Raw genomic sequence first — 22,390 nt, 5'->3', positions numbered from 1 at the left:
AGAAACGTACCAGAGTATTCTCACCTAAGAGGAAATACTAACAAGTAGGATGTTCAAATGAAAAGCATTAAAAACTGAATGATCTTCAGTAGCTGAAATGATTATTGAGCTCTGGGTCACAGTGCTCCTGAAAAAAAATCAAATTTCAGCAGACACCCAAGGACAGCAGGTGAGCACCATGCTGAGCCAGTGTATAAGTGTATGAATCACAGTTTCAAGGAGCTTTTTTCAGTTTCGTTCCACTGATCGGCCAACACGGGGGGAACTTCAGTCTTACTCGCCCTATTGCATTAAGAAACTGTACAACATTCTCCAATAAGAACTTGCGACCTCACCTAACGAAAAGCAATTTGCGTAGCAGGGAAAGACTGGACTCCCACTGGGGATTTTTGTTTTTCATCCCGATGGTGATGTGCACTATATAGAACGTTGCTGGACCCTCCTCGGGAAGCGTGCAGAGATCACATTAGATGTGTTGCTCAAGCTCTTTACTGTCACGTACAGTAAACCCAGCAGTGTGGTCAGTGCGGGATGTGTTCTGTCCTGACGGCAGGGTCAGCAGCCAGAGGAGACCTGAAACACAAGACGGAGAGGTAAGACATTGATTCTGACAGAGAGAGCTTTCACACCGGATTACTGACAAGAGGAGCAATAAGAGAAGAGTTGTAAAGACACGCCGAAGAGAATATTCTCATCTAAGAGGAAATATTAACAAGTAGGATGTTCAAATGAAAAGCATTAAAAACTGCATGATCTTCAGTAGTGAAATGATTACTGAGCTCTGGGTCACGGACAGCAGGGGAGTGAATGAGTTGTTTATTTTGTTTTCTGTGAATTATGTAGAATTCACAACGTGTTCCAATTGTACAGGAAAACCATTGAGAGCAGATTCATTTCTTCTGCACCAGAATGAATGATTTCCATCTTCACTCTAGGGTACTGTACTTTACAGCACTGTATTGTATTCTGCATATATGTCTGTTATGTACACATTTTCTTTCTCACTTTGTCTCTCTGTCCATTTGTATCAGTTTGTTGGAGAGCACCATCACACCAGCATCACAACATTTATTCTACTGCCTTATTAAGCAAATGTCTCTACTAAATTCTTTTTATATATAAAACATTTTTTGACATGATATACACAAATGGCTAATTATACTTTCTGATTATATTTCCATCTTAGAAATGAAGCATTTCTCTCCTGCAGTTTGAGGTTGTTAAATAGAAAACTGGATCACTCCAGGGCCGAATCTTCTCCCTCTCTTACACTCTCTTACATTCGTTCACGAATGATCACAAGAGCAAACACACAGACTGGCTTCTCACAAAGTGTGTCGATGACACAGTCCCGGACAGCTTACTAAAGGACCCAGAAAATCACCACGGGCCAGTCTGAACAGTTTCACGGAATAGTCTGTTGACTTCTCTTTGATGTTTCATGTTACAAGAGCAAAACAATACTCACCGATTTGAGGATAATTGCGCCATCCCTCCAGCCTACTGAAATGAACCGTCAGACTGCAGAAGCTGTCAGTGACTACAGGTCCTTGGGCCTGGTCAGAGAAACCTGAGATGAGACAAACGTTGTGAGCCCATTTATAAGCTTGTGACCTCAAATTAAACGGAAGTCAGACATTTTCAAAGGGGGCAACACTGCGGCACAGTGGTTAGCATCGCTGCCTCATAGCACCGGGGCCCTGGGTTTGATTCCAGGGCTGCTGTCTGTGTGGAGTCTGCATGTTTGTTCGCGCTGCAGGGGACACCTCACCCCCACAGACACAAACTCACACCACAACACAATCAACCCGCCAGTATCAGTTTGTGTTCAGTGCTGGGGAGGTGCCTTGTCCTTGCAGAACAAAAACAAGGTGATCAGGACTGACGGCAAGATTCAGGTATTCAAGTACCCAGTAAATCCAGGGCTCAAATGGGGGAACTGTTTCACGAGCTACACAACATCCTCACACACGATGACAGAGCCTTGGAAAGCCATGTGGAGAGTGAGGTGCTCGTACCCAGCCGGAGTTAAAAGACCACGCATTGAGCAGAGCAACTGAGCAAAAGCACACTATCGATCTACCCAACCCAGAAAAGCACACATCTCTGTGATACAGAGGCTAAGGCAACATGTGAGTAAAGGATTTTGAATCAGCAATTGTGCTGATGAGCCAGTCAGCAATTTTTCAGAAACAGCAAACATGTCGTCAGCCTCCAGGAGCTGCAGAAGATTGTGAGATATAAAGGAGTGAAACCAGGGCAGGAGAAACTGATTCCTCGTGTAGGAAGCTGAGGAAAAAGATGCACACCCTGCAGACTGAAAGGAAGACAGCACAAACTATCAGTAATGTCAGCCTAGAAGAAAGTGTAGTGCAGTGTGTTGCAACTAAGTTTTTGTTCAATATTTGTTTTGTCTGAAAGAGACTGTTTTGATCAGATACATGCAATACTATTTCTTTCTCATCTCTGTCTTTGTATGTCATATTTGGATCACACCATAAAGTTCATAACCCAGCCAGTTGCTTTGGCTCTGAAAGCATCCCTCAGCAGGGACAGCCCTGATCCCCAAACACAGGGCTGCCCTTCCCACTGCCCGTCTGCTCTCTGCCCAGTGGAAGTAGCGTTTCTGCCCCACAGCTGTGTGAGAGAAGATGACCTGAGAGCACTAACCCACCTCTGGAGAGGGAAGAGTCTCAGCTGGAAGGGAGGAGGAGCTGCCGGGCTGCCGCAGACAAGGCGCCGCTGAAATGATAGAGAAATCTTTTAGAATCAAACGTCACCTGGCTCAGTGTTTAAGCTGTAGTACATGATCACATTAGATTATTAAAACATGCAGACTGCCATTTCCATTCTGTACAAACAAAGGGTTTTCCATTGTAGAAAACACCACTGCAAATCCAAAGCGGAGTGCACTGGGACTGCAGTCCAGAGAAACCCATCATGTTACAAGAACTGGAGGCCATTTCACACCAAAACTGTACAATAGGATTCTTTCTGCACACCCAGTACTGGGGGCTGTGTCAGAGGCTCCTCACCGTTCTGTGATGATTTTAGACGTCGAATCGGGCAGGAGGCAGGCGCTCTTCGGGAGCTCTGGTCGCGTGCTATAACTCGGACCACACGATGGCACAATTGCTTCCTACATACAAACAGAAACTTCAAACAACAAAACCCAACAAGAAATCTGTGCACACTTGGACTCCTGCTGCAGCTGAGGAGCTGTCACGCACACACCTCCTGTGTGGGTAGTGTTGGCCGTAGGACGTGTTGTTCACAGAGAGAAAAAATACACCATAGCAAGTCAGCACTCAAACAAACCAAAAGGCCAGTTTTATTGAAGTTGACGCAGCTGGCCACACAAACACTCACTGGGTCTCTTCACCAGGTATCCACACAGACAGCACCCCAGGAAACCAGACCCATGAGAACAGGGGCAGAGCATGCAGACTCCACACAGACAGCACCCCATGAACAGGACCCATGAGAACACAGGCAGAGCATGCAAACTCCACACAGACAGCACCCCATGAACAGGACCCATGAGAACACAGGCAGAGCATGCAAACTCCACACAGACAGCACCACAGGAACTAAATCCAGGCTCCCAGCGCTGCCACCCACTGCGCCGCCGTCTCTCACCTCCACTTGCAGATCATGACGCGACCGGAGACCGGAGACTCCTCACTCCTGCAGTAACACACCCCAGCAGGAGGGGGCGCCGACGGACTCGCTCATGGCGCAGTGAGCCCAGCGGTGTGAGGCTGGTGTCCAGCGCTGATATTTACCGACAGCCTGCGACTCACCGTTTCTTCCACAAAATACTCCAGCCAGCGCTTTTTAGACTCAAGTTTCTTAAGTTTCTGTTTTTCTCGGAGATTAGATTAAAAAAGCCGCCTGTTGACCTGCTGGAGGTCAGACCCGCTCCGGCAACAACTACTGCAGCTCCGTTGCCCCGGCAACCACGTTTTATTTAACAAAGTAAAATAAACAAAGGAGACAAACAAGACAAGAGAGCTCAGAAACCCACAGACACGACGGCAGTGGGTTTTGTTTCTGTGTCGAGTTGATAAACCAGGCAGGACGAGCGCTGCAAACACACTAGAGTACACATAACACAATCAGGGGTACACAAGACTCCTGCTCTTTACACAAACAGGTTCAACAGGTCAATAAAGAGCAGGTCGGCACAGCTGTCATGATGATGTCTCATTTACAAAGAGTCTAAAGATTTGCTCGTCTCTTCCCAGAACAGCTTCACTCCGGAGAGCAAGAAACAGCTCCTGCCGAGTCCGTCTTGTAAGACAAACATAGAAATCCGCGACACGGTAAATACACTGACATTGTATAATTAATTCTGATGCTCAATCAAATCTGCGGAACACGTGTGGAGCGCAGTCCAGAGCACTATGGAGACTACATTTCCCACAAGCCCTGTGGCGACTTCCTTTTGACGTAATCGAGTCGCGTCTTTTTATTTTTAAATATAACAACAATACATGCCATAAAAACAAGAATACATATAACACAGAGTATAGTCAGGGGTACATACGATAATACATGTACATGTTATGGAAAACGATTAAACAAGTAATCTTGTTTAATAGTAAACAAAAGCAGATGAGGTCCGTCCATGTTTCAAATTGTCTGTACAGACGCATTTACATCCGTTTTAAAGTGTTTAAACATGGGTCTCCTCTCACAGCATTTCGTTAATTATTATATCGTGGAAGTATCATATTTTTTTAAATACAAACGATATTTTCATATTACTTTCAATAGGTTTAAAATGTAGTATTATTTAACTTCTTTAAAAGTAATGTCAATATTAGTTTCCTTCTTTACGTTATCTTTCAGAGTTGCTGTCACAAACGTCACAGTTATCATCTGTATTGATTTTCAATCTCTGCACAACGAGGATCTGTACGGAGGCGCTATTGGACTCGCCGCCATAGACTCGTGTATCTCTGTCGCCGCCCAGTGGACATTTCTCGAAAGTGCAGTTCTTTTTAACTTTTTATTGTAGCAATAAAAATAGATACAATACAAACAAGAGTATATTTATAGCACATCAATAATTCCATCAGGGGTACATAGTATAATATATTTACACTTCTGAAAAAAAGATTAAACCAGGTAAATAAAGATAAGGGCTGATATAGTCTGTAAATACACTTTTACATCTATTTAAAATGTTCTAACGAAGCTGCCCGAGGAAAGAACTTACTGTTTTGATTACATGAATCAGAGATTGTGACTCTGCCTTTAGCTTCCCATTCCTTCCAAACAATTTCAATTTCACACCTCTGGTTGTGCCAGAGGGTCCCCAGCACTGCTGTCACCTCTTCTGTACTCCTCCTATGCTAACAGCTGTGTATCTACTGCTGACTCCGTGAAAGGAATCAAGACTCCAGATGATCCCACCCAAATAAAAAAAAAAATTCTGGAGTGGAAGGAGGTCTCTGCTTTAGTCGGCTGGTGCCGTGAAAACAACCTCTAACTCTATATAACTCCAACTGCCTGTGTCTCAGGAAGCCCTGGTCCGTTTGTAATGGAAAACCATTGAGAGCACTAGAATGACTGATTTCCATCTTCACTCTAGGTCACTGTGCTGAACAGCACATTACTGTATTCTGCAAATGATATATGATATGTCTGTTATTTACACCTTTTCTTTCTCACTTTGTCTCTCTGTCCGTTTGGATCAGGTATTTGGAGAGCACCACCACACCAGCCAAACTACCCAAACAGTTGCTTAGGCACTCAAGTGGACTTGATCAAATTAAACTTTCCAACCTAAACAGGAAAATGACAGTTTAAATGGATTCTACTGCCTTATTAATCATATTTCTCTTCTAAATTCTTTTAAAATAAAAACAAATATTTCTGACATGATACACACAAATAGCTATTTTTATACTTTCTGGTTATATTTCAATCTTATAAATGAAGCATTTGTTTCCTGCGGTTTGAGGTTGTTAAAGAGAAAGACCCCATACTATCACAACCCCCTTTACAGGCTGGTGAAAGAGGTGAAATGAGGTAGCGGAGGTGTAATTGAGTCGGACAGCAAACTCTCACCTGCTGCTTGCCAGGACAGGAATCTTACAAAGGTCCCCTCCTCCCAGGAGGGTCACAGTAACAAATACTTAACACGAATGATTACAGTTCAGGGCCCCAGCACTGCCACCCACTAAAATAAACATGACACACAAGAGAACCCATAAGACAGTCATAGAAATCCATGACACGACAAACACGCTGAAATGGTACAATATAATTAATTCTGATGTTCAATCAAATCACCGAAACACGTGGGCAGTGCGGGCCAGAGAACTACAGAAACTACATTACCCATACGCCCCGTGGGCGACTTCCTTCTGACGTCATCGACTCGCGCCTTTTGAACGTCATTTTAATTTTTGGTTTATTGTATTTATTTTGTATTTTGTATCCATGTACAATACATTCATTCATTACTCTTGTTTGCAAGGCAATGTATTCTTTGCTGTTGAAAATGCTTAAATATTTTTAAAATTAAAATAACTAATTAATACGAACATTACTAACGGTATTTTAATTAAAAAAAACCTTCGGTGAAATTTTGCTGAATGACCACCAAGCGGCACCATTGGTACATCATTGTAAGAATAATCATTTCTAAGAAATTTTCCAGTTTAATTCCACTGACCGGCCATCAGAGGGGCACTTTACTCGTCCTGCTGCTTCTCTTGAATGAATAATTGCTTAAATTATTGTCTGGTTAAATTGCCTGGTGCTAAGTATTTGTAATATAGGATTGCTCATGTCTGATCTGGAACCCGAGATGGAAGTTTAACATGTGTGATTCACTGAGGTGGAGGGGTGGGAAATGACTGAAAGAAGTCTTGCCATGCTGTATTATTAATAGTAGTAGCAGTATTGTCATATTAACACGAATCCTCAGACTCACTAACATCTCCAATAGAACGACAAGCTCACACATCAAATATTAGAGGACCCTTCCTTTATACCTAAAAGCTTTCAGTTGTTGGACAATGAAAAGAGTGCTTGCAGGAATCTAATTACTGTTGTTATAAACTCATTACAAGCTAATTGTCTCATTTCTTTTTTTTTTTCTTTCTTCTCTTTTCAGCAGCAAATAAACCCATTACTTGATCCCTTACATTTCAAAACGCTCTGAATCAAACCAACAAATCGGGCATAAATTTATAAACCATGTTTTTGAGAAACTAGCCTTAAAATCAAAATGACTACATTCATATGAAACACACTCAGAAACAATATCAAATGGTTTGATACAGAGTGCAGAAACAACTGAAGAGAACTACCAGAACTAAAACAACACCACACCACTCTGAACTGCGCCTCAGATACTGTGAGATGGTTAGACACTACATGCACACCCTAAAGAAGATAAGCACATACACAAACAGACAACTCTCAGACCACAAAAGGTCTGTAGCCAAGACACAGTCAACAACGCTTGATCCAACTGCAGCTCAGACCTGCAGCAAAGCCTGCTCAAACTCCTCAACCTCGTCCTGACGGCCGGCTGTTTCCCTGAGGCCTGGAATCAAGGACTGATCACGCCCGTCTGTAAGAATGGAGACAGACTCGACCCCAACAGGTACCGGAGCTTCAGTGTGAACAGTAACCTGGGGAAGGAACTCTGTCGTAACTTGAATATCTGATAACCGGCCCTCCTTACTGAGCACAATGTCCTGCATTAGAGTCAGACTGGCTTCCTACCAAACCGCCACACATCCCATCACATTCACACCTGGGCACTGCCAGCCCATCTGGACCCAGAACAGCAGAGCCTGGCATTGCTGGAGCAGGACTGTCACACCTGGGCACTGCCAGTCAGTCTGGACAAGACCAGAGTTATGGTTTTCCAGGAGAAAGCCAGACCTCAGGGAAACAGGTACAAATTCACACTGAACAACAACACATTGGAGCACACATCCAGCTACACATATCTCGGTCTCACCATCAGCTCTTCTGGGAGTTTTGACCTGGCACTAAAGGCACTGAGGGAGAAGGCACTCAGGGCTTTCTACGCAATAAGAAGGAGGCTCTTCAATGTCAACCCACCAACAAGAATTTCGCTCCAAATATCTGAAAGTGTAATCCAACCCATTGCCCTATACGGCAGTGAAGTGTGGGGTCCCCTCACAGACCAGGAGTACACTCTGTAGAAACTCTAATCAATCTGTAGAAACATCCGCCTTGCGCAGAGAAAAACAGCTAACAGCGAGTGCAGGGCTGAATTAGGCCAGTACCCACTATTGATAAACATACTGTCACGCCCTCTGCAGCCAGAGGGCGCTCCTTCTCTGTCCTGTCCCTAGTTTCCGGTCTGCTGTCCTTCCTGTCCCTCTCTTTCCCTTGGGCTATATATTTCCGGGTCTTGCACTCTGTCCTCGCTCAGCATTGTTGTTCGGATGTCCTGAGACCCGCCTAGCACCAGGGCGCCCCACGTCCGCTCCCTGAGGGCATAGGTTTCTATACGGCATTCCTGAACTCTTTGCACTAATGAGCCCGGGCCTTTTTCCCGTCTCGCCGCTACGCATATGGGTCTTTTTCCGCTCTCCTGCTCCCTACGGTAAGTCCCTTTGGACGTCCGTGACACATACAGAACAGAGTAATCAAACACTTGTTACACCTGAGAAACAGAGGCCACAATTCATACCACCACTAGGCCCTGCTGATCCCAGAGTACAGCTGGTCTTGACACCAGTCAGTCTCAGGACAGCACAGCTACAGCAACACCAATCACAATCATCCAAATGCGGAGGGGACTGCAGTCCAGAGAAACCCAGCATTTGACAAGGACTGGAGGCCATTTCGCACCACAACTGTAGAACAGGATTCTTTCTGCACACCCAGTACTGGGGGCTGTGTTGGAGGCTCCTCACCAGAAGAGACTTGCATTCCTGTTGGCTCCTCTCGTTCTGTGATGATTTTAGACGTCGAATCGGGCAGGAGGCAGGCGCTCTTCGGGAGCTCTCGTCCCGTGCTATAACTCGGACCACGCGATGGCACAATTGCTTCCTACATACAAACAGAAACTTCAAACAACAAACCCCAACAAGAAATCTGTGCACACTTGGACTCCTGCTTCAGCTGAGGAGCTGTCACGCACACACCTCCTGTGTGGGTAGTGTTGGCCGTAGGACCTGTTGTTCACAGAGAGAAAAAATACACCATAGCAAGTCAGCACTCAAACAAACCAAAAGGCCAGTTTTATTGAAGTTGACGCAGCTGGCCACTCAAACACTCACTGCGTCTCTTCACCAGGTATCAGAAACAAAATAAAGGAACAATCTTTTTATCATATCCACTCGCACCTTGCTCTCATTTCCAGACTCCTAACTCACCACTCCCAACAAACCCCAGTGCTCACAACACCCTTTAAATTGGATTTGGCCCATACCACTATGGATACAATAGGTGTAAAACAGAAAATTCAAAAGACAAACAACACATAGCACAGCAGTCCGGACTACTTGGACACACAAATACATGAAACCCTTAACAATTCAAAGGACAGACAGTCAGCAGCCATATCACCCTGCAACTCACAACTGGCAACCCACTGAAGCTAAGCAGGTGTGAGCCTGGTCAGTACCTGGATGGGAGACCTCCTGGGAAAAACTAAGGTTGCTGCTGGAAGAGGTGTTAGTGGGGCCAGCAGGGGGCGCTCACCCTGCGGTCCATGTGGGTCCTAATGCCCCAGTATAGTGATGGGGACACTATACTGTAAACAGGCGCTGTCCTTCGGATGAGACGTAAAACCGAGGTCCTGACTCTCTGTGGTCATTAAAAATCTCGAAAAGAGTAGGGGTGTAGGTGTGCTTCTCGAAAAGAGTAGGGGTGTAACCCCGGCATCCTGGCCAAATTTCCAATTGGCCCTTACCAATCATGGCCTCCTAATAATCCCCTTCTATGAATTGGCTACATTACTCTGCTCTCCTCCCCACTGATAGCTGATGTGTGGTGAGCGTTCTGGCGCACTATGGCTGCCGTCGCATCATCCAGGTGGATGCTGCACATTGGTGGTGGTGGAGGGGAGTCCCCATTACCTGTAAAGTGCTTTGAGTGGAGTGTCCAGAAAAGCGCTATATAAGTGTAAGCAATTATTATTATTATTATTCAGCAGATCGTCTATGCCTAGTTGCCATTTTTCGCAATAACATTAGGCTCTGATAACCTCCCCTCTCAGAATTCCAGCACTGTTATGTTCCTCTAGCTAAGCTTCAGGCATGTAACCAGTCTCCTATCTGTTTGCAACCTTTTGACCTTTCTGAGGATCCCTCGGAACAAATAGACACTGGAGTCTCCTCTCATGCAGTGCTGTTAAGACTTAAGCTAGTGGCATCCTACACTATGCTTTGTTCCTTTAGGACCATTTCTCTAAAAATAGTGTTCTCTACCTTTTGTTTCCCCTCCTGTCCACAGCTGGAACAACTGTTTGCTAACAAAGACTGTTTATCTGTCTGGAAAGGTCTCCAAACTGTTACCAATTACAAAAGAAAATCCCCTCAGATACATCTTGATCACTCTCTACCAGATAACACATTTTACAGCAGGCCTGAAACACAAAGGATCTCCAACGACCTTGTCCATGGCAGTCTCGCAACTCCTCCAAATAATTCACATCCTGGGGATGAGCTATTGTCCCCCACTCAACTGGAGTGCCACACCCACTCACACTCAATCTCTCACGAAGACTTGACGCCGTTAACAAGTCTTGAGAATGCCCTGTGAAGCAAAGAACAGGATGTGTTAAGGCTATTCAAAAAGCAAAACTGTAAAAAGGCAGCAGGACCTGACTGTGTATCTCCAGCCACACTACAGCCCTGTGCTGGCCAACTCGCTCCAATCTTTACAGACGTTTTTAAGCAATCATTGTCCCAGTGCACAGTGCCAGACTGCTTCAAATCTTCTGTTATTGTTCCTGTTCCAAAAAAGGACACAAGAACCTGCCTTAATGCCTACAGACCCATCGCACTTACGTCAGAACTGGCGCGTCTTCCCAACACGTTCGTGTCAGAGTGAGGTGACCCCTCAAACAACAATTATTTCCTGCCTCATATATGACTACGGCACCTAGCAATGCAACAGGTTCTGTTGATCTTCCAGATCCACCAATGCCCACACAGACCAGCGACAAGCATGTGTATCGTATAAGTGACCTTTTTATTTTCTATCCACATTCACCATCAGCCAAAGACACCACGAAAACAGCAGCAACAAAAGGTCCTTCCAAGGGTCATAATGAATCCAGAGGGACGGCAGTCTTTTCTGTCAAGTACCGAAGAGTGGCCACTCGAACGATTCTTCTTCGTACCTGTAAAGTCTTTGATGGCCCCAGTGAACGAGAGGCCGGTCCCATTTCCCCAGACTCCGTTCAGGTTCCACTAGAAATCCTCCCGCGAACTGTATTCCATTCCCCTCAGTTTGGAGCGGCTAGCCGGGCCGGTTTCTCGCTCCTTGCCTTCAGGTATTAAAAGTCTCTGTACAGTACCTCTGTTCCGATGCCACTGTCTCCCGTGGTCGTCAATCGGTCCTTGCCTCCGTGAACTCGCGCTCCGCAGCTTCCCTTGTGCTGCCTGTGTCGTCTCCCGGGTCTAGTGGGAATCGGGAGCGCGCTCCGTTCTGGCTCAGATGGTTTTATTCCTCCCCTCAGCCCATCTCCCTCAGGGGGTTTTCCACTGTCCCTGTCAGAAAGGGGCTTGCCCAGTATTTTACCAGGAGGAAGCTCGTGTGGCTGAAGAGTGTGAGAGTGCCGAGCTTAGGTGTTATGGGCCCTTATCACTTCTTTGTTCACTCTCCGGGTCGGAGAAACCTGAAAAGAGACAAACGTTGTGAGACCATTTATAAGCTTGGTGACCTCGAATTAAACAGAACAATAGCAACACTGTTCTACAAACCTTTCATTGAAAGGGTTTTCAAACACTGTCCCACTTGCTGGTTCAGTAGCTGGAATTGAATATGCAGCCATTAGTCTGCCTGGCAAAAAACAACCGGTCTCTCCAGTGGTCTGCATACAAGTGAACACACAAACCCCATACTATTAAAACCCCTTTAGGGCACACTCACACCACAACACAATCAACCCGACAGACTCACCAACACTGGACTGCAGAAGCGGCAGGAAACCCTTGAGAACATGAGCAGAGCATGCAAACTCCACACAGACAGCACTCCAGGAAACCAGACACATGAGAACATGTGCAGAGCATGTGCGCCGTCTCTCAGCCTTTCACCTCCACATGCAGATCAGGACGCGACCGGAGACCGGAGACTCCTCACTCCTGCAGGAGGAGGCGCCGACGGACCCGCTCAGCCCAGCGCTTACATTTCCCCGACAGTCCTGTCACACAGCCTGCGACTCACCGCTTCTTCCTTTTCTTCCGCAAAATGTCCACAAACTACTCCAGCCAGCGCCTTTTAGACTAAAGTTTCGGCTTTGCCAGCTGTCTCCCTCCCGGAGGTCAGATCGCAACAACTTCTGCAGCACCGTTTCCCCAGCAACCACGTTTTATTGACAAAGTAAAATAAACACAGGAGAAAAGTTTGCAAACAAGACGGGAGCTAAGAAACACGAGGACAGTGGGTTTGCTTTATGTGCCAAGTCGATTAACCAGCGCCGCAGACAAGTGAAATACAAGAAAACATACACACAAGGGAACACATAAGAGAGACAAAGAAATACAAGACACGATAAATACGCTGAAATTGTATTAATATAATTCATTCTAATGTTCAATGAAATCAGCGAAACACATGGGCAGGGAAGCCCAGTGAACTACAGAGACTACATTACCCATAAGCCCTGTGGGCGACACCATTTTGACGTCATCGACTCATACTTTTGTATTTTTTATGAGACCAAAAACTACAAGAAAACGTAACGTAGCAGTCGTATTGTCAGGGTACATGCAATAATACATGTACATTTTATGGAAAAAAAGATTCAACAAGGTAAATGCAGATAAGGCCCGTCCATGCTTCAACGTTCTTACAACACAGAAACAGACACATTTCAGAAAGACATTCTGAAATAAAATGTCTTTACATCCGTCTTAAACTGTTCAAACACGGTCTCCTCTCACACCATTCCCTTAATAATTATGTTGCGCAAGTATAATAATGTTTTAAAATACAAACGATATTTTCATCTTCCTTTTCAATGGGATTAAAACGTAACAAATGTATTTCTTTCCGATTTCAAGTCTTTCCGATAGCGCTTTGAGACTCAGCTCCGTGTATCTCTGTCGCCACCCAGTGGACATTTCTCGGAAGTGTCACCGCCCGCCGGAATTCGGAAAAGTCCCGGGACTGAAGCTGTGTGACTGGACAAGAGCCTGTCTCCCGCCTCCTGCTGAAATCTCAGCGCCGATTGGACAAAAGCTGCTCACAGTCCGGATCCAGTGGAAGGCCGATCCACTCCGGGTTTTCCGTAGCCGGCAGTCCGGATCCAGTGGGAGGCCGATCCACTCCGGGTTTTCCGTAGCCGGCAGTCCGGATCCAGTGGAAGGTCGATCCACTCCGGGTTTTCCGTAGCCGGCAGTCCGGATCCAGTGGAAGGCCGATCCACTCCGGGTTTTCCGTAGCCGGCAGTCCGGATCCAGTGGAAGGCCGATCCACTCCGGGTTTTCCGTAGCCGGCAGTCCGGATCCAGTGGAAGGCCGATCCACTCCGGGTTTTCCGTAGCCGGAAGTCCGGGTCCGGTGGAAAGGCCGATCCACTCCGGGTTTTCCATAGCCGGAAGTCCGGGTCCGGTGGAAGGCCGATCCACTCCGGGTTTTCCGTAGCCGGAAGTCCGGGTCCGGTGGAAAGGCCGATCCACTCCGGGTTTTCCGTAGCCGGAAGTCCGGGTCCGGTGCAAAGGCTGATCCACTCCGGGTTTTCCGTAGCCGGAAGTCCGGATCCTTTACGATGCACGCAAGACTACGTTACAGATCACCGGAGTACATTATACAGTCAAATAAAGATAAGGTACGCACAGCTTTCATGTTGTGATACTTAGTTATGGTTTCGAGACGTTCCCTCGTGTGTATTTTGAATTATTCAAATGCGTGTCGCTTTAATTTGGAAGCGCATCATTTCAGTGCATGAGTTTACCTGTTATATTGGGCGAGATTTCACACGGATAATCAAACAAGAACGAGTTTGCCCTGGAATCCAGTCCACTGCCCAACCTGAAAGTCAGAGCATGAGAACGGACGGATTGTATGGCGATTGTGGAGTTGCTCGACCACATCAAGTAGGCGAGAAGTACAATCTGCTACTACGACATACGGTCTAATTATTCAATTTTCGATTATTTCTCATCTTTAGGCTATTTCTACATCTAATAACGAGCGAGTATAATGATTAAGCCAATGATACATTATATTTTAGATTCGGTTCAGCAGTATTGAGCAGTAAAATAACGTCAATTTGTCTACAGGAAATGTCAGAATTAGAAGCCTTCTTTACACCATTTTGCCGATCTGTTCAGAGTGTTTTAACAACAGAACAAAACAAAAACAAACGTAAGGTTTCTGGGCTGCTTTGAGATAGACAATTATCATCTATATTACTTTTAAATCTATGCACACTGTGTATCTTTACCGGGTCGATTTAATGTACAATTTTGTACTGACGCCTTAACCTTATTATTCATACAAAATCTGTTTGACAATAGTCATGTTTGATTCCACTCACTTTCCCCAAAGAGGTGCTCCAAAATAGTTTGACAAGATATTGTGAGATTGCGAGAGGGATCTGAAGTATTTATTAGTACACGTATAACTACATTGTTTTCCTTGTAGTCTAATAAAGGTTGTAAATTCTTCCATAGGTTCTGATGGGCTACTGTTAGTTTCTTAAAAGCATCAATACCTAGTTCCTGAATGATTAAATTAGGGAAACATACATCACCTACTTTGCTTAATTTTGTAAATAATACTGTCGGTATCGGTATTAGATGCTCTAAACCCTGTAGCATTTAGGCCTCCTTCTGCCCGTGTTTGACAAATAGCAACCATAAATAAAGTTTTTTTTTTATTTTACTAAGGTAGAGAACATCAAATCACAAAATCACCTTTTTGAAAATCTTAATACCAAGATATTTAATCACATCTTTTACATGTATATTACGTACGGAGCAGACACTTTCCAACAGCCACCAGTTCACTTTTCTGATATGTAAAGAAAGACCAGATACAGAGGGAATGACTTGTAAACGCATTTAATTGCTTTGTCCACCTCTGTGTGCTTTCTCAGAGAGAGAGAGTTGTATCCTCAGCCAATTGGGAACACCTGTCATCTCTTTATCCTGTACTTGAATAATACCCTGAAACTATTTGTTATAGGGGTGTAAGCAGTGGGAAGAGGAGTGGGCTCGTGTCGAATTGCCTTACCCGTTCCCAATCTGCAGGAGGTCCCACGACGGCAGGTAGCTGCTCCAGTCGCTGGAGCTCAGTTCGCTGTCGAGGGAGGACGAGGGCTCTGGCTCGGGGGAATCACGGCTCCACAGCTCCTACCTGTTGCAGAGTGTTTCTGCCCTCCCGATGGCCTCTGTGTTTTAGAAGGATCTGTCTCTTTTCGCTTGCTTACACCACAGGTTTCATCGACGATAGTGTGCATCCTAAAGCAGTGAGTTATCGGTCTTATTCCTACTGAGAAACAGTTCAAGCACTCACAAAACAATAACCAGGAGACGGTGTATGAAAAAGAATTGTAAGACTTGCAGAGTAGATTTGAATAGACAGTGGACGTCACACTGCATGCTTGAATATCAGAGATTCAATTCATTCTTTCCTGTAGGTTAACTTCCTGTTTGACATTGTTCCGCTGTCACTTCTTCACAAACTCATAACTCGCCGTGTTCAATTTTGTGTTGAGTTACAGGAACCTCAGCATCAGATGAAATCCTCTTCAGCGCCCCAGGGAGACTGGGGGACTTGCCAGATTTTCAGCTTTATCACTGGGTCCTTTGGCTCAGGGCTGTTGAGCAAAGTGCTCCCCTCTGCTGGAGAGCCACAGGGGCACTACAGAGCGGCCTCGTGTTCCCTGCTCCTGCCCGTGCCTGTGGACGGCCAGTGTGACCGCGCGCGAGACAAAGTAGTGCATTCGTGGTGTAAATACAGAATGTTCAATAGCTGACTGAGGAAAGTTACAGAGACGGGAGTATACGTTCTGAAATAATGTGAACCACTGTTACTACACACAGACAGACTACTTAAAAATCATGTGGCTTTTTAAGGTCGTTTTGTCTGCCTAAAGTACGTTAGATTTGTCACAGCAAAGAGTTTGAATACTTACAGAATGCAGCAGCTAGAATTGTTACTTGGAGCAGAAAGAATGACCACATAACCCCCATACTTCTCTCTCTTCATTGGCTTCCTCTCGGGTACAGGGCGGACTTCAAACTCCTTCTACTTACTTACAAGGCTCTCAGAGGTCAGGCACCTGTCCTGCCTCGCAGGGATACTGCAGAGGAGAAATACTGTCTGTCATGGGCTGGGCACCATGTGAGTTGAATGCTGCATCAGTGCCATGGATCCAAGAGGGGCATCATGGATACAGCTGTCGTTTAGGAGGATTCTGCTGGTCTGCAGAGACCTGCATGGGGTACTGACATACAGATAACGTGATGGATGGATGGATTAATACCCGCATTCATTTCTTTCTTTTTTTTAAATGATATAATGTTAGCATGCCCAAAGGGGTTGGGCAGCCAGTTGACCTTGGACCCCTAGAGGATTTTATTCTCCTTACTGAGTCTTTGGTTCCTTTCCTCCATTGTCTTCAGTTCTGTATTCACAAAATGTATATTTACCTGCATTGTTAAGCGCCTTGGGGCAACCTTGTTGTGAAAGGTGCTATATGAAAATAAATTGAATTGAATGGAATGACAGAGTCACGGCTTTTCCAGTTTCCTCTCCTATTATCTTCTTTATCTGCACTCTAAAACACAGTGAAACCTTGAACCTTTCAACTGGACCACTGCCGTTCTACATCACAATGACTCTAACTAGGACGGAGACTTGAATGGGATGAAAAAGGAAAAGGCATTATTTGCAGGAAGAAATTAAACTGTTCCACCTGATCACTTGCTAAACAAAGTGATTCACTGGAGTGGAGGCGGTGAAAGCTTTGTGAATCAACTTACAAAAGGAAACATGTAAGAAACGTGGCTCCCATATTTAACCCTTGAAAAATCTATGAGTGTTATGTGGAGGTGAAAGTATTGTTCAATTATTCTAATAAAGCTCACTCAACTAAGACCCAGAAAAGTACCAGAGTATTCTCACCTAAGAGGAAATACTAACAAGTAGGATGTTCAAATGAAAAGCATTAAAAACTGAATGATCTTCAGTAGCTGAAATGATTATTGAGCTCTGGGTCACAGTGCTCCTGAAAAAAAATCAAATTTCAGCAGACACCCAAGGACAGCAGGTGAGCACCATGCTGAGCCAGTGTATAAGTGTATGAATCACAGTTTCAAGGAGCTTTTTTCAGTTTCGTTCCACTGATCGGCCAACACGGGGGGAACTTCAGTCTTACTCGCCCTATTGCATTAAGAAACTGTACAACATTCTCCAATAAGAACTTGCGACCTCACCTAACGAAAAGCAATTTGCGTAGCAGGGAAAGACTGGACTCCCACTGGGGATTTTTGTTTTTCATCCCGATGGTGATGTGCACTATATAGAACGTTGCTGGACCCTCCTCGGGAAGCGTGCAGAGATCACATTAGATGTGTTGCTCAAGCTCTTTATTGTCACGTACAGTAAACCCAGCAGTGTGGTCAGTGCGGGATGTGTTCTGTCCTGACGGCAGGGTCAGCAGGCAGAGGAGACCTGAAACACAAGACGGAGAGGTAAGACATTGATTCCGACAGAGAGAGCTTTCACACCGGATTACTGACAAGAGGAGCAATAAGAGAAGAGTTGTAAAGACACGCCGAAGAGAATATTCTCATCTAAGAGGAAATATTAACAAGTAGGATGTTCAAATGAAAAGCATTAAAAACTGCATGATCTTCAGTAGTGAAATGATTACTGAGCTCTGGGTCACGGACAGTAGGGGAGTGAATGAGTTGTTTATTTTGTTTTCTGTGAATTATGTAGAATTCACAACGTGTTCCAATTGTACAGGAAAACCATTGAGAGCAGATTCATTTCTTCTGCACCAGAATGAATGATTTCCATCTTCACTCTAGGGTACTGTACTTTACAGCACTGTATTGTATTCTGCATATATGTCTGTTATGTACACATTTTCTTTCTCACTTTGTCTCTCTGTCCATTTGTATCAGTTTGTTGGAGAGCACCATCACACCAGCATCACAACATTTATTCTACTGCCTTATTAAGCAAATGTCTCTACTAAATTCTTTTTATATATAAAACATTTTTTGACATGATATACACAAATGGCTAATTATACTTTCTGATTATATTTCCATCTTAGAAATGAAGCATTTCTCTCCTGCAGTTTGAGGTTGTTAAATAGAAAACTGGATCACTCCAGGGCCGAATCTTCTCCCTCTCTTACACTCTCTTACATTCGTTCACGAATGATCACAAGAGCAAACACACAGACTGGCTTCTCACAAAGTGTGTCGATGACACAGTCCCGGACAGCTTACTAAAGGACCCAGAAAATCACCACGGGCCAGTCTGAACAGTTTCACGGAATAGTCTGTTGACTTCTCTTTGATGTTTCATGTTACAAGAGCAAAACAATACTCACTGATTTGAGGATAATTGCGCCATCCCTCCAGCCTACTGAAATGAACCGTCAGACTGCAGAAGCTGTCAGTGACTACAGGTCCTTGGGCCTGGTCAGAGAAACCTGAGATGAGACAAACGTTGTGAGACCATTTATAAGCTTGTGACCTCAAATTAAACGGAAGTCAGACATTTTCAAAGGGGGCAACACTGCGGCACAGTGGTTAGCATCGCTGCCTCATAGCACCGGGGCCCTGGGTTTGATTCCAGGGCTGCTGTCTGTGTGGAGTCTGCATGTTTGTTCGCGCTGCAGGGGACACCTCACCCCCACAGACACAAACTCACACCACAACACAATCAACCCGCCAGTATCAGTTTGTGTTCAGTGCTGGGGAGGTGCCTTGTCCTTGCAGAACAAAAACAAGGTGATCAGGACTGACGGCAAGATTCAGGTATTCAAGTACCCAGTAAATCCAGGGCTCAAATGGGGGAACTGTTTCACGAGCTACACAACATCCTCACACACGATGACAGAGCCTTGGAAAGCCGTGTGGAGAGTGAGGTGCTCGTACCCAGCCGGAGTTAAAAGACCACGCATTGAGCAGAGCAACTGAGCAAAAGCACACTATCGATCTACCCAACCCAGAAGACATCTCTGTGATACAGAGGCTAAGGCAACATGTGAGTAAAGGATTTTGAATCAGCAATTGTGCTGATGAGCCAGTCAGCAATTTTTCAGAAACAGCAAACATGTCGTCAGCCTCCAGGAGCTGCAGAAGATTGTGAGATATAAAGGAGTGAAACCAGGGCAGGAGAAACTGATTCCTCGTGTAGGAAGCTGAGGAAAAAGATGCACACCCTGCAGACTGAAAGGAAGACAGCACAAACTATCAGTAATGTCAGCCTAGAAGAAAGTGTAGTGCAGTGTGTTGCAACTAAGTTTTTGTTCAATATTTGTTTTGTCTGAAAGAGACTGTTTTGATCAGATACATGCAATACTATTTCTTTCTCATTCTCTGTCTTTGTATGTCATATTTGGATCACACCATAAAGTTCATAACCCAGCCAGTTGCTTTGGCTCTGAAAGCATCCCTCAGCAGGGACAGCCCTGATCCCCAAACACAGGGCTGCCCTTCCCACTGCCCGTCTGCTCTCTGCCCAGTGGAAGTAGCGTTTCTGCCCCACAGCTGTGTGAGAGAAGATGACCTGAGAGCACTAACCCACCTCTGGAGAGGGAAGAGTCTCAGCTGGAAGGGAGGAGGAGCTGCCGGGCTGCCGCAGACAAGGCGCCGCTGAAATGATAGAGAAATCTTTTAGAATCAAACGTCACCTGGCTCAGTGTTTAAGCTGTAGTACATGATCACATTAGATTATTAAAACATGCAGACTGCCATTTCCATTCTGTACAAACAAAGGGTTTTCCATTGTAGAAAACACCACTGCAAATCCAAAGCGGAGTGCACTGGGACTGCAGTCCAGAGAAACCCATCATGTTACAAGAACTGGAGGCCATTTCACACCAAAACTGTACAATAGGATTCTTTCTGCACACCCAGTACTGGGGGCTGTGTCAGAGGCTCCTCACCGTTCTGTGATGATTTTAGACGTCGAATCGGGCAGGAGGCAGGCGCTCTTCGGGAGCTCTGGTCGCGTGCTATAACTCGGACCACACGATGGCACAATTGCTTCCTACATACAAACAGAAACTTCAAACAACAAAACCCAACAAGAAATCTGTGCACACTTGGACTCCTGCTGCAGCTGAGGAGCTGTCACGCACACACCTCCTGTGTGGGTAGTGTTGGCCGTAGGACGTGTTGTTCACAGAGAGAAAAAATACACCATAGCAAGTCAGCACTCAAACAAACCAAAAGGCCAGTTTTATTGAAGTTGACGCAGCTGGCCACACAAACACTCACTGGGTCTCTTCACCAGGTATCCACACAGACAGCACCCCAGGAAACCAGACCCATGAGAACGGGGCAGAGCATGCAGACTCCACACAGACAGCACCCCATGAACAGGACCCATGAGAACACAGGCAGAGCATGCAAACTCCACACAGACAGCACCACAGGAACTAAATCCAGGCTCCCAGCGCTGCCACCCACTGCGCCGCCGTCTCTCACCTCCACTTGCAGATCATGACGCGACCGGAGACCGGAGACTCCTCACTCCTGCAGTAACACACCCCAGCAGGAGGGGGCGCCGACGGACTCGCTCATGGCGCAGTGAGCCCAGCGGTGTGAGGCTGGTGTCCAGCGCTGATGTGTCCCTGATAGTCCTGTCCCACAGCCTGCGAGTCACCGTTTCTTCCACAAAATACTCCAGCCAGCGCTTTTTAGACTCAAGTTTCTTAAGTTTCTGTTTTTCTCGGAGATTAGATTAAAAAAGCCGCCTGTTGACCTGCTGGAGGTCAGACCCGCTCCGGCAACAACTACTGCAGCTCCGTTGCCCCGGCAACCACGTTTTATTTAACAAAGTAAAATAAACAAAGGAGACAAACAAGACAAGAGAGCTCAGAAACCCACAGACACGACGGCAGTGGGTTTTGTTTCTGTGTCGAGTTGATAAACCAGGCAGGACGAGCGCTGCAAACACACTAGAGTACACATAACACAATCAGGGGTACACAAGACTCCTGCTCTTTACACAAACAGGTTCAACAGGTCAATAAAGAGCAGGTCGGCACAGCTGTCATGATGATGTCTCATTTACAAAGAGTCTAAAGATTTGCTCGTCTCTTCCCAGAACAGCTTCACTCCGGAGAGCAAGAAACAGCTCCTGCCGAGTCCGTCTTGTAAGACAAACATAGAAATCCGCGACGCGGTAAATACACTGACATTGTATAATTAATTCTGATGCTCAATCAAATCTGCGGAACACGTGTGGAGCGCAGTCCAGAGCACTATGGAGACTACATTTCCCACAAGCCCTGTGGCGACTTCCTTTTGACGTAATCGAGTCGCGTCTTTTTATTTTTAAATATAACAACAATACATGCCATAAAAACAAGAATACATATAACACAGAGTATAGTCAGGGGTACATACGATAATACATGTACATGTTATGGAAAAAGATTAAACAAGTAATCTTGTTTAATAGTAAACAAAAGCAGATGAGGTCCGTCCATGTTTCAAATTGTCTGTACAGACGCATTTACATCCGTTTTAAAGTGTTTAAACATGGGTCTCCTCTCACAGCATTTCGTTAATTATTATATCGTGGAAGTATCATATTTTTTTAAATACAAACGATATTTTCATATTACTTTCAATAGGTTTAAAATGTAGTATTATTTAACTTCTTTAAAAGTAATGTCAATATTAGTTTCCTTCTTTACGTTATCTTTCAGAGTTGCTGTCACAAACGTCACAGTTATCATCTGTATTGATTTTCAATCTCTGCACAACGAGGATCTGTACGGAGGCGCTATTGGACTCGCCGCCATAGACTCGTGTATCTCTGTCGCCGCCCAGTGGACATTTCTCGAAAGTGCAGTTCTTTTTAACTTTTTATTGTAGCAATAAAAATAGATACAATACAAACAAGAGTATATTTATAGCACATCAATAATTCCATCAGGGGTACATAGTATAATATATTTACACTTCTGAAAAAAAGATTAAACCAGGTAAATAAAGATAAGGGCT

General features: G+C 45.1%; 1 protein-coding gene and 1 long non-coding RNA gene across 2 annotated transcripts; both read right to left on the bottom strand.

The window, feature by feature from the left end:
* Positions 1-25: 25 nt before the first annotated feature.
* On the bottom strand, positions 26-3,029 carry LOC148641287 (uncharacterized). The gene is made up of 3 exons (XR_015930205.1): positions 2,675-3,029; positions 1,469-1,570; positions 26-573 (listed from the first exon to the last, which is right to left on the bottom strand). It is a non-coding gene; the product is annotated as an uncharacterized LOC148641287 (long non-coding RNA).
* An 8,154-nt stretch (positions 3,030-11,183) lies between these two features.
* On the bottom strand, positions 11,184-16,128 carry LOC148641286 (uncharacterized). Its single transcript, XM_088620134.1, has 4 exons — positions 16,085-16,128; positions 15,417-15,482; positions 11,937-13,959; positions 11,184-11,851 (listed from the first exon to the last, which is right to left on the bottom strand). Exons 1-3 carry the CDS (start codon positions 16,126-16,128, stop codon positions 13,314-13,316), a joined length of 756 nt encoding a protein of 251 aa, XP_088476260.1. The 3' UTR covers positions 11,184-11,851; positions 11,937-13,313.
* Positions 16,129-22,390: the final 6,262 nt, after the last annotated feature.

Source organism: Lepisosteus platostomus, chromosome 25, assembly GCF_059453375.1.
Source record: "Lepisosteus platostomus isolate fLepPlt1 chromosome 25, fLepPlt1.hap1, whole genome shotgun sequence".
Classification (NCBI taxonomy): domain Eukaryota; kingdom Metazoa; phylum Chordata; class Actinopteri; order Semionotiformes; family Lepisosteidae; genus Lepisosteus; species Lepisosteus platostomus.
This window is presented reverse-complemented; position numbering and strand designations above follow the sequence as displayed.

Coding starts and splice junctions, on each gene's coding strand:
- LOC148641286 (XM_088620134.1), bottom strand. CDS start 16,128: ATGCACTACTTTGTCTCGCGCGCGGTCACACTGGCCGTCCACAG. Junction 15,483..16,084: donor GTCACACTGGCCGTCCACAG/GCACGGGCAGGA, acceptor CTCCCTCGACAG/CGAACTGAGCTCCAGCGACT. Junction 13,960..15,416: donor CTCCTGCAGATTGGGAACGG/GTAAGGCAATTC, acceptor TCTGTAACGTAG/TCTTGCGTGCATCGTAAAGG.